Source organism: Candoia aspera, chromosome 5 (assembly GCF_035149785.1).
Source record: "Candoia aspera isolate rCanAsp1 chromosome 5, rCanAsp1.hap2, whole genome shotgun sequence".
NCBI lineage: Eukaryota > Metazoa > Chordata > Lepidosauria > Squamata > Boidae > Candoia > Candoia aspera.
The window spans coordinates 19,499,486-19,511,862 of record NC_086157.1 but is presented as its reverse complement, the minus strand read 5'-3'; the positions used below and the strand labels follow the sequence as shown (position 1 = coordinate 19,511,862).

The 12,377-nt window shown below is 45.1% G+C and overlaps 1 protein-coding gene across 2 annotated transcripts; it reads left to right on the top strand.

Moving 5' to 3' along the window:
* The first annotated feature begins 4,759 nt into the window (after window positions 1-4,759).
* On the top strand, window positions 4,760-12,156 carry SLITRK5 (SLIT and NTRK like family member 5). 2 transcript variants are annotated; one of them, XM_063304661.1, is made up of 2 exons: window positions 4,760-4,815; window positions 8,674-12,156. In XM_063304661.1, the coding sequence occupies exon 2, from the start codon at window positions 8,682-8,684 to the stop codon at window positions 11,574-11,576; it is 2,895 nt and encodes a 964-aa protein (XP_063160731.1). In that variant the 5' UTR covers window positions 4,760-4,815; window positions 8,674-8,681; the 3' UTR covers window positions 11,577-12,156. The 2 variants fall into 2 exon arrangements, with proteins under 2 accessions (XP_063160731.1, XP_063160730.1); XM_063304660.1 differs by lacking the exon at window positions 4,760-4,815 and adding an exon at window positions 5,872-5,979.
* The last annotated feature ends 221 nt before the right edge of the window (window positions 12,157-12,377 follow it).

The window sequence follows — 12,377 nt, the reverse complement described above, 5'->3', positions numbered from 1 at the left end:
TGTTGTGTCTATAGGAAAGGGAGAAGTGAATTACATGAACCAGGATGACATCATGCAAATGACACAAATTATGTAATTTGTATCATCAAATGGCATGATGATGTCATTGTGGCTTCTTATGCATGCCTTTACTCGCAAAAGAGTAATAACAACACCAAGCTGACCTTGGCTGTTCTGAAAAATATAAAAAGGGACAGCCTGAGTTGCATATGGATGAGAAACCTCCAAGTGTGTAGGCTACTTTGGGAAATATTTTTTTAAAAAATTCAAGAAAGCAATGCAAACCACTTATGCACTCTGGCTAAGAAATTATATTCTATGCATACAAAATCTAATACAGAGCTATAATATTTCCCAAGACAGAAGGAACCATTGTCTGTTACATATTTATAAGAAATGTATACATATATTTGTATTGTCTATTTATAGGGAAAAGATTAATTATCCTGTTTATTTTTTAAAACCTATTTATCCTATTTTACTACAGTTTAACCATTCTTTGTCAGGCAGTCCACTTCAAATGATCCATCTTCACATCATTTCACACTAATTTGTTTTAAAAGGAGCATTTATTTTCATGTACTGTATTGCATCTATTTTGCAACATGTCAAAATATTTAAGCCTATAGGACACTCTGTGCTTTCTAGGATTATTGTAAATAAAAACAACTCTGTTTCCACCTAATCTTTGTTTCATAAGATCCTGAAAGATTCTATTGTTTCCTGATGTTATTTTTTGAGGACTTACAACTATAAACTTAGTCCCCCCCAAAAAAAAAATTGGAATGTTATTCTAATAATGTAATTAATACATTAAAAAATTAAATCAAGCATTTGTAATCGTATTTTTCAAACTCCGGTCTTCTGGCTGAAATTTTATTAAAACAGAATGTGAAATAGTATTTGTTTTATAATATGTATTCTTCCTCTGGGAATAAGATGGGAATAAGATAGTTCTTCATTTTCCCTAGTTAATTGGCCCATGGTATAATTCTAACATGTGAGGGTGATCTGGCTGTGACATTTGTCACCCATTGATCTCCAGGGTTGCACTGTATAATCCTATGTATGCTTACTCAGAAGCAAGTCCCATTAAGTTCAGTTAGGTTTACTACCAGATATATGATGATAGTACTTAACCATTTTTGGCTGATCTTGAAAAAAGCTAAGCAGGGCCTGAAAAGCACTGGAATGACCATTAGGATTTATCAACTAGACTGGAAACCTGCAAGTTATCTTGAAAACATTTTTCTGCATTCCTGACAAACAGATATGTGATGTGTCCATGTAGTAAACAGAAGTTAAACATGACTCAAGGGATTCTTTACCTGTAATATAGTATGGCTGTAACCTAAATGCTTAGCTGATTAATCAGTTTATATGGCCATGAAACCCTGAAACCCTGACATGGCTATGTATAGAAACCAATGATAAAATTTGCTTTTTGAGTAATATATTGGACATAACATATGCTTCTAAATCTAATTATTAATTATTTTCAAGAGCAGCATGGCTGACAGTATTTAAAATAAATACTATTTTAATTAATTACATGAAAATGTGTAGAAAATGACATGTTAAATTGTACACAGGATGATGAAGAAAACTTGGGTGATTGCTTCCCTATTTTTGATAACAGCATTAACATTGAAGTCCACATATCATGTCATAGTCTGAGCTATTTGAGGAAAATCTCTCAGAATTTTGAAGATAACAAACCTCATCTCAAAGATCTCAAACTAAGCATTTACTAACTCAGCACAACTGGAGGCTGTGAAGAGGGGATGTTGGCTGGATAAAATAGACACAATTGGAAATTTAAAAAGGAAAACATCTAGTGAGTGGACTGTATGTGTTTAATGCCATGTCTGAATCCAGGAGCCATCAGATTCATCGCAGACCTCCATAAATCCATTTGTGGAGTCTTTCTCGAAAAAGTAGTCAACAATTTTCATTTGCATATGAACACACACACTTAGGATTGAAATGCAACTTTGTATGTAGAAAGATAAAATAAGGCTAGCCAGACTGAAATGAAAACATCCCTGTATGCATAAAATATACAGGTGACAGAAAGGAGAGTGGTACTATTGTTATATCCAAACTGCAACTTTCCAATGGAGTATGGAATATGGGGACACACTTGTCATCTTAAAGAATAGGCACTACTTGGATCATCTCCACGCATAAACCCAAATGGCTGAATTACAGGAAAAACAAACAAACAAAAAACTAGCACTTCATGGAGAATCCAACTGACAAATTCAACATTCTGTAACAAATGGTGCTTGAGAATGATTATGTATAAATGGGAAAGAGCTGGGTACAGTACAAATATTGTAACTCCACTGTTCTGTTCCTTGCCATTGTCAGTATTTTAGCTGACTGCAATTAACTGCTGAGCGTGGGAGGAGGCAAAAGAGAAAACCCTTCCTAATTAATGAAGCATGAAAATCCTGTGAAACTGTACACAGGGAAATATATGAAAATTAACTATATGCAGATCTGGGAAAATTAACTCTGTGGAAGAGATACGCACTGATTCATCACCTGCCTTGCAATGAATTCTCATGGTTTGTAATGACCATATTTAGTGGGCCTTTTCCCCCACACACCTGAGTCCCCAGAAGCTGCTATCATAAAGGCACAGAATAGTTTGCCAGGTTAAAGCTTTAAAACCTGAAAATGTTTACCTCCCCATGATGCTGTCTACTAACCCAAGTCCTCTGCTTAATGGGTCTTTAAGTCACAAGCCTCCATGAATAGGGCTTGTTTTTCATTGCCTTATCATTGTCATGAAAAGACCCCAGGGAGAGGAATCAGCAAGCAGCCTCCATTCCCAGCTTTTAAGAAGACCACCGGATATTTCACAGTTCTGTTATGGGCTACTTCCCTACCCAGAAGCCTTCAGTGCATGAGACCCTGCTAGGAATGTTGACCTTCCAAAGGTTCTGAGATGCCAGGCCTAGGATCACTAAGGATGTGTTTGTACTGTACATTAGCTACCATGGCACATGGACAAAGAGGGTTGGGACAGTTCGTAGATTCCTGGAATCATTTACAAAAGCCATTCTGGATGGCCTAATCATCTCTGATTTTTGGCAAAGCAGAATGGATTTGTAAGAAATGCAGCCAAAAGTTTAATCTTATCCTTCTGCACGTTCCTCGGTTGCCTTATGAATTACTCAAATCTTTCCACTGCAATTTTACAGAATCCACAAGCAGAACTTAGAGGGATTCCAGATGTCCAAAATGAAATCAATGACAATCGATGAAGATAGCAACCTCCATAGTAGGAACCCTTTACTTTCCTTCCCATAAATGTCCTACATTTATGCCAGGTGCTCTCTCTCTCTCTTTCCATCTCTCTCTCTCTCTGTAGAAATCTCTATTTCTATTTAAACAGAAGACCAGACAATATTCATTAAAAAACGAGGGCACTCATTTAATTCCACATGCCTGCCTTTATAATATACCCAGATTCAAATGTTCAATCTGTTAAACATCAGTATTATTGGGAGGGGGGTTGATTTTTCTTTGTTTAAGTTGAGCTGAAGCTTTAAGGTTTATGACATTTTAAAATTTGGCTTATTTCAAAAATCAGCACACAGCATCCAAAGACTTGTTCATACAGCAGGTTTGAGCCAATCAGATTATAAATTAACTTCCATATTCTCTCCTGCATTCATTGCCAGCTGGCAAAGAAAGAATAGGGGTCACTCAACCAGAAGAGCAGGGATTTGCTGTTTCTTCAAAGGGTAGGTCCTCTGGTTGGCCTCTGATTCTCTGGCATCCAAGTGCCGCACACCCCATGCACTAAATACTTCTGCCTGTAAAAGCAGGCAGCAAGATTGATGCCTCTCAGCACCGTCATTAAAAAAAAAAGGAGAAAAAAGTGTTGTGTGTGTTGAAGGGAGGGGAGAACCCCCTTGCTTTTGGCTTCAAGTCGAATCCCGAAGAATGTCCATTCGATGCCTAACACTGCCATCTATTGGCCGAGAATGCCGCGTTCTTTGGCTCTGCTTCTCGCTACTTTCGCTGCCGACCTACCAGTTCTACTTTGACTGTGGAGGCTCTGCCAGCAGCTTCAGGCGGTGAAAGCGTCCACTCCCACCTTTTTTTTTTTTTTTTGGAAACCCTCACTTTCCGGAGCGCACCCTTCCCCTCCTACTAGCTTCCTTTGTTAGTGGCGGAGAGAACAGAAGCGAGGACAAGTTGAGCGCAGTTCTGGCTGGGACACCTCGGAATCAAAGACCCACTCCGCGATTTCCGCCTCTTGGTACTCTCCTTGGGAAAGAGATGCTGAAAGGCTTGTGCTGCGCCTCGGAAGCCGGGATCGGTGGGTAAAGGCGAGGTTGCACGGCTTTCTGCCGACACCCCCCACCCCTTCTACAATTAGGGGACCAGCGGTCGGGCTAATCGGAGGTGGAATGCGTCAGTGGGGGGCCCAAAGGAATAGTCTGGGGAATCAGCCCCATCTGCAGGGGAACCAGCGGAGGAAGCTCCAGAGAGGGAGCCGGCGACGACTACCGCCACCGGGGAAAACGGGTTCCCTGCGCCCTAGTCGCCAGCCCTACCATGTCCAGAGCGCGCTGCAAGAAGAAGAGGAGGCTTAAAGGGGTAGCTTGCCGGATTCAGTCTTTTGGGCACGGCTTTTTCGAGCGCCCTCAGCCCGGGGAGCTGGGAAATGGTGCGAGGACCGAGGGGAGGCAGCAAGATTTGAGAGGAGGAGGAGGAGGAGGAGGAGGAGGAAGGCTCAGCCGGAGACGCCGTCGCCGCTGAGCAAGGAGAAAGTTGACCTCTTCCACGGAAAGTGTGAGTATCGCCAGCGGGCCGGGAGCTGCTCGCCGATCGGGCGCTGTGGATCGCCGCGGAGGGGTACGGGAGAAACTGGAGGAAGCTGCTCATCCTGATGATTTCTGGATGCACTGGCGGTGCCCCCCCCCCATTTAATCCCACATCTCTTTCCCTCTTATATTTATTCCACCCCCATCGCTCATTCCCCCCCATCATTCCGTCTCTCCGCTCCTTGGGAGCCCACTTGATCACCCCCGCAGTAGCGCCTTGGACCTTCCCACGTCTTCCTTCTCTCCATCCCCGACGCCCCCTGTAGTTCACACGCACACCCGCGCATACACTCCCAGTCCCTTGGGGGGCCCTCTAGCCCGTATGAACCGGCCGGCACGTAACACCCTAATCTCCCTCCCCCCCCACGCGCACGGCCACCCTATTTCCCAGGCCCCACTCACGTCTTTCCCTCCTCCCCTTTTCCCCAGGTACATTCCCCCCACCCCGCAACTCTGACCCAGATCAATCCTGGCTTCTAGGTATAGATTCCAGGACCTCCTTTCCCAAAAGGATCACCTTTGCACCGCTGCTGATGCCTTTGGAAAAGGGAATAACTCACAATAAAAATAGCCCAAATCCTCCCCCGGGCCTCCCTCTCCCCCTTGCGACCCCGGCCAGCCTCGCTTAGAATTTACCCTCTCCAGACCGGACCGCTCGCCTTTCCCCTGCTTGTCATTCAACACCACACACACCTTCCTTACCCAGATCACCCCTCCCCGTACCACTCGCCAATTTTCTTCCCCCCCCCCTCCGTTTCTCCTCCCCTTTCCACTCCATCTCTCTTCTCCCCGCCTCGCCCTTCCCCGTCTCTTTAGCTTGTCCTCCCCCTCTTCCACTTTCCGCTATTGGGAAAAAGCGCTTCGGGAGGCAGCCCCCGGCACCGCTGCTGCGTGTGTGCGCGCAAGGGGGGGGCGGCAAAGAGGGCGCCTCAGCCTGTGTGCAAGACTGTACGTGTGTGTGTGTGTGTGTGCGCGCGCGCGCGTCCCTCGCTGGCGAGGCAGCCTTTGCGGCTGCATTCCCCACCGCCTTCCTCTCCGCCTCTGCCTGGGCGGTTTGCAACACACCGAGCGAGCGAGCAGGCGTAGCTTTCGGGGTTGCAACAATGCTGGGGCCCTGGAGATTTCAGCCTCCGTAAGTAGCGAGGGGGTGGAGGAAACGCGGGGGGGGGGAGCGTTGATCCGTGTCTCCTGGTTGCTCTTGGCTCCCCTTCCCCCTCCACCCCCCATTTCTTTTTTTTTTTTTTAACCAAACACCACCGTTGCTCCCAACTGCCACTGCTGGAGCAATTAGGAAGACAGCTTTCGCTTGCAAGCCGAGCTCCTTCTTCAGTGCGGTAGCCAGAGGGGTGGCATTCGTTTCTCCCCAGCCACTCTCCCGGGAGTGGGGAGAGAGGCATTGAAAAGGGTGGGCGCCGAGGAAAAGAATCAACCCCTTCCCTTTACGGAGAGAGAGAGAAATAGAGGGAGATCGAATCCAATGCCCCCGTTCCAGTTAGCTGGCTCCTTCCTCCTCCTCCTCCTCCTCCCCCTCCTCCCCTTTCACCAGCCTTTGCAGCCGGATCTCTAAGCATCTCCTTCTGGGTGCTACATTTAACTTTATTTCTCACCCTCGCAACTGTTTGGCAAGTGTGAGAGGGCACGTCAATTATTTCGTAGTTCCTCCTTAACATTTTAATAAAGCTTTGCAAGAAAAATTGGGAAGGGCTTGGTGGCTGATTTATTTGGGGTTTATTTCTCCTTTGGACCAGGGGAAGAGTCACTTCATGGAGGAATGGCTGTGGTGGAGCCCGGAATTGTTTTAGACGTGGAGGATTGCCTTTTTTTAATTAATATTTTTGCAAAAAAAAAAAAAAAAAAACCTTCCCCATTTCTTGCTTGATGCAGAGAGTGAGGTGTACCTTTTTGCCAAAGCCCTGGAGAGCAAAAGGCTTCTTCCCTAACCTGCCTGGGCACTGCTGCAAAATCCTTGAACACAGACGTAAACTCAACAGTCCGAGCCACATGGGTCATCCATCTATCTCCTCTAAGGAAGGAATGAGAAGAAATCTCCAAATCCTTGGCTGGGGGGTTGAGAGAGGGGAGATAAGCACTTATGACAAGATTTGATCAGAGCAAATGGAAACCAGCCCTTGATCTGACAAATCACAACAGTCAACCCACCAGCCAGCCCCAAACTCATGGAAAATGGGGTGATTTATGGTGATTTATTAATCCATTCCAATATCCACCCTCCCCCAAGTTTCTTCTGTATTTATCCTTAACTTATTTCATTCAGAGAGTAGAAGGATTTTCCAGGGGGAGGCAGAGAAGCTGGGCAGAGGGGGGGAATGGGGTTTGCTTTTTGCCAGGATGCAATTCAGTAACTCTGGTTACCTTTGTGGGTCAGAATGGGGGCACAAAGGGATGGATTTGGGTGGAATTCCCCCATCCATCTGCCTGAAATGCCTTCTCAGAAGAACAACTGAGAAGGAAGAACTCCACATTTCCAATACTTGGTGGCCATCTGCCCCCTCAAAGTGACTTAGATCATTTCATTGTCATTTGAATAGTGTTTGTGTCAGTGTGTGTCTGTGTGTGTGTGTTTCCAAAACTATGGGAAATAAGATGCCAGTTATGGTTGCGGCCACAGGGACAGACCCAGCTGTAGCATGCTTGTGAAGTTCTGGATGAACAGCTAAAGGACAATGCTTTTCACAGTGTGTACATGCATATGGTCTCTGTGTCTCTCTCTTTGGGTGTATATATGCAGTATTGCTGCCTTTTGACCAATGCCTTTGTGAAAATAACTCATTTACCAGCCGATCAAAGCAGAAGCAAGTGGTGATGATGCCTTTTTGAGACAATTAGATTCTGATAAGAATTCATAAGTATTTCACCAGTGGCTAGCCCTGTCATTAAAAAAAAAGGGGGGGGTGATGGAGTAAATTGAATTACTCAGCTAAAGAATTCCAGCTCTGATATTTTCCTTTATTATTAATTTTAAATTAAGTTTTAATCTCTGAGCATTTTATATAAGCACCAAGAGCAGAACTGATTAGGAATATCAGGTGTTTGAGAAGCTACTTCAGTTTCAGGCTTTCGGTACTGTTGTTGTTATTGAAAGCCACAAAAAAAAAAAAAAGAGTGACATTGCCTGAAAATATTACAAACATTCTTTCAGTAAGATGACTGTAGTGGCATTTAAATGATTTAAAAATAAAAACAAAAATTAGGTTGAGGGAGAGGGGGAGAGAGAGAAAGGGAGAGAGAGAGGGAAAGGTAGAGAAAGGCATGTCTTAGCAAAAATGGGGGAAGACCTTCCTTTGCAGATCACTGTTCAGACTGAAAGGTTTTGAACAGGAGAAGGAAAGGAAGCAAATCAACATGGATAATAGGTAAGGATGAAAGGCTTATAAAATGGTGCTTCTGTTCTCATAAATTAGAACTGAGTAACTAAACTGACAGCCATTTTATGTATATTTATGGACACATTGTGTTTGTGTGTGTGTTGGGAGGGTGACAGGGAGGGGAAAACAAATTGTAATGGTACAGAAAAGTGCTCCTAGGATGAGGAATCCAAAGGATTTCAGTGATAGTGACTTTCCTTTGGAAATCTAGAAAAGCTACATTTGAAAATTGAGACAGAAGAGAACATGCCATTTAACAGCTGCTACCCTAGCATTTTTAAAATCAAAACTCTTGGCAAAGAGAAACCCGGCAAAGGTCTAATTTCTCTGAGGATTGTGTTCCTCCACCTGTGTTTTGACTTCTAACAGTGTCATGATTAGATTTTCATGCTCACTCTTGTGACACCCTGGTATTTGTGTTCTCTTTTTGCCTTCTGCAGGAGATAACATGTATGCTTGCTGCTCTACGGTGACTCAGGAGCAGGATCTCAACAGAAAAATGCGTATCTGGATGGTGCAAACCATCACTTTTGCTTTAACATCCCTCGTCCTGGCCTGGGCAGAGAGCATCGAATATTATGGGGAGATCTGTGACAATAAATGCCCTTGCGAGGAGAAAGACGGCCTCTTAACGGTGAGCTGTGAGAACCGGGGCATCATTAGTCTCTCTGAGATTAGTCCTCCCAGGTTCTCCATCTATCATCTCCTGCTGTCTGGGAATCTTCTCAATAGGCTCTACCCCAATCAATTTGTAAATTACAGTGGGGCTTCAATTTTGCACCTGGGGGGCAATGATATCCAAGACATTGAAACAGGAGCCTTCCATGGGCTGAGGGGCTTAAGGAGGCTGCACCTGAACAACAACAAGCTGGAGATACTGAGAGATGACACTTTTGTAGGGCTGGAGAGCTTGGAGTATCTTCAAGTCGATTACAATTATATCAGTGCCATTGAACCCAACTCTTTCAGCAGGCTCCACCTGCTACAGGTGCTGATCCTGAATGACAATCTCCTCTCTTCATTGCCCAACAACCTGTTCCGTTTTGTTCCCTTGACTCATCTTGATCTAAGGGGCAACCGGCTGAAACTGCTCCCATACCTGGGCCTTCTGCAGCACATGGATAAAGTTGTGGAGTTGCAGCTGGAAGAGAACCCATGGAACTGCTCCTGCGAGCTGATCTCTCTCAAGGATTGGTTGGACAGCATATCCTATTCAGCCTTGGTGGGGGATGTAGTGTGTGAAACCCCTTTCCGCTTACATGGGAGAGATTTGGATGAGGTTTCCAAACAGGAGCTTTGCCCTCGGAGGCTCATCTCAGATTATGAGATGAGACCACAAACCCCACTAAGTACTACAGGGTATTTTCATACCACTCCAGCCTCTGTAAACTCTGTGGCTACTTCCTCTTCAGCTGTTTACAAAACACCCTTGAAACCCAAAGGGACACGCCAGCCTAACAAGTCTAGGGTGCGTCCCACCTCTCGATTGCCCTCCAAGGATCTGGGATATAGCAATTATGGCCCCAGCATTGCTTACCAGACCAAATCCCCGGTGCCTTTGGAGTGTCCTACAGCTTGCACTTGCAACCTACAGATATCTGATTTGGGCCTCAATGTCAACTGCCAAGAAAGGAAGATTGAGAGCATCTCAGAGCTCCAACCCAAGCCGTATAACCCCAAGAAGATGTACCTGACTGAGAACTACATTGCCCTGGTGCGCAGGTCAGATTTCCTGGATGCTACAGGGTTAGATTTGCTCCACTTGGGCAATAACCGAATCTCGGTCATTCAAGACCGGGCCTTTGGGGATTTAACTAATTTGCGGAGGCTCTATCTGAATGGGAATCGGATTGAGAAATTGAATTCAGAACTTTTCTATGGGCTTCAGAGCTTACAGTACCTTTTCCTGCAATATAATATCATCCGGGAGATTGAGACAGGCACATTTGATCCTGTGCCCAATTTACAGCTCTTGTTTCTCAACAACAACTTGCTGAGATCTTTACCTGTGGGCATTTTTTCTGGCTTAACTCTCTATAGATTGAATTTGCGGAGCAATCATTTCTCTTACCTTCCTGTAAGTGGGGTGCTTGACCAACTGAAATCCTTGCTGCAGATAGACCTTCATGAGAACCCATGGGATTGTACTTGTGATGTTGTGGGCATGAAGTTATGGCTTGAACAACTCAACACAGGAGTCCTTGTGGACCAGGTAATCTGTGAATCCCCTAAGAAATTTGCTGAGAATTACATGAAGAACATCAAACCAGAGCTGCTCTGTCCAGACTATTCTGACATCATTGTTTCCACACCCACTCCATCATCCATGCAGGGACCAGCAAGGACCACGTCCTTCTCCAATTCGGGGCAGTTCAATAGCACCATGGAAGAGGACAGTTCAGCATCACCTTCTGGTGGCTCTTCTTCTTCCTCTTCCTCTTCCTCCACGGTGCCTTTATCGGTGCTGATTCTCAGCTTACTGCTGGTCTTCATCATGTCGGTGTTTGTGGCTGCAGGTCTTTTTGTGCTGGTTATGAAACGTAGGAAGAAGGTTCAAGGTGATCATGCCAGCACCAACAACTCAGATGTGAGCTCCTTCAACATGCAGTATAGTGTATACACAGGAGGGGGAGCTCCCCATTCTCACCTCCACACCCATCACCAGCAGCATCCACAGCATCTTCACCGTGGAGGAGGAGGAGGTGGTGGTCCAGTTTTGCCTAAGGTGAAAACCCCAGCAGGACACGTCTATGAGTACATCCCTCACCCCTTAGGCCACATGTGCAAGAACCCCATCTACCGCTCCAGGGAGGGCAATGCGGGTGAGGATTACAAAGATCTCCATGAGCTCAAGGTGACCTACAGTAATCATCACCTCCAGCCCCAACCCCCTCCTCCGTCACAGGTTTTGGGGCAGCCTCCAGCAGCCCCAGGGGGACAAGAGGAATCCCTCCGGAACCCCTCATACAGTGTGAGCACCATTGAGCCTCGGGACGAGTTGCTTTCCCCTGTTCAGGATGCTGATCATTTTTACAGGGGCATTTTGGAGCCTGACAAACACCCTTCTTCCACCTTGGGGGGCAGTAACCTTCCTGAGTACCCTAAGTTCCCTCCAACTGCCTACACCTATTCCCCTAACTATGACATTAGGCGCCCGCCTCACCCCTACTTGCATTCCGGCCCGGGGGACAGTAGGCTCCGGGAGACAGTGCTCTACACCCCCCCAAGCACTGTTTATGTAGAGCCCAACAGGAATGAATATCTGGAGCTCAAAGCAAAGCTAAATGCAGAGCCGGACTACCTCGAAGTCTTGGAAAAACAGACCACATTCAGTCAGTTCTGAGACCTCTTTTCCTCCCACCCTCTTTCCTAGAGCATTTGTATTTAATAGCCACACACAAAGAAATACAGTGGTGATCTGCTTCCCTCTGTGTCCTCCTCCTCCCCAACCTGCCTTTGCTTCATTTGTTGGAAGGCAAAGTGCCTTGGCACAGGGATTTCCAGCTTTGGGGGAAGTTATGGAAGGAATGTTGATTCCATAGTTCTAGATCTCAATTTCTCTCTCTTTTACAGCCAATAGGAACCAATTGATTGAGTGAAACAGGCACAGTTTTTGTTCTCTCATCCCTTTCTATGATGTGTTGTTCTGCTAAAGAAAGCATTGGCATCTGTAAAACAAAAGGGTCTCATACAGCTGGATGTCAAAAAGGTCATAGAAATCACTTTATCCTGTTATTTTATGTTGGATATGCACTGCTGACAATTTCGTTCTGGGTTGAAAAATCGCAGGGCACCAAATCCCCTTTTTAGCCATGAATGGGTCTGATTGGTGTTTGGGGAGGGGGCAAGATTAGCACACCCTGAATTTAATACAAGGTGTTTGTTCTTTCCCTTCCCCTTTCTAAGGGAAAAAAAAAAAAGGATGTATTTGTATGTTTCTGGACTTTTGATTAAAAACCAATATTACGATCTCAAAAGAATCACCATAGATGTGGACAAATCAATAAAGAGTTCAGAGATATATGATCCATAACTGGTTAGTAAAATAACTTATTGAAATATATATATAAAAAAGAAATATTTTATTGTAGCTCCTATTTTTATATGTGCGCGTATATATATATATATATATATATATATATAT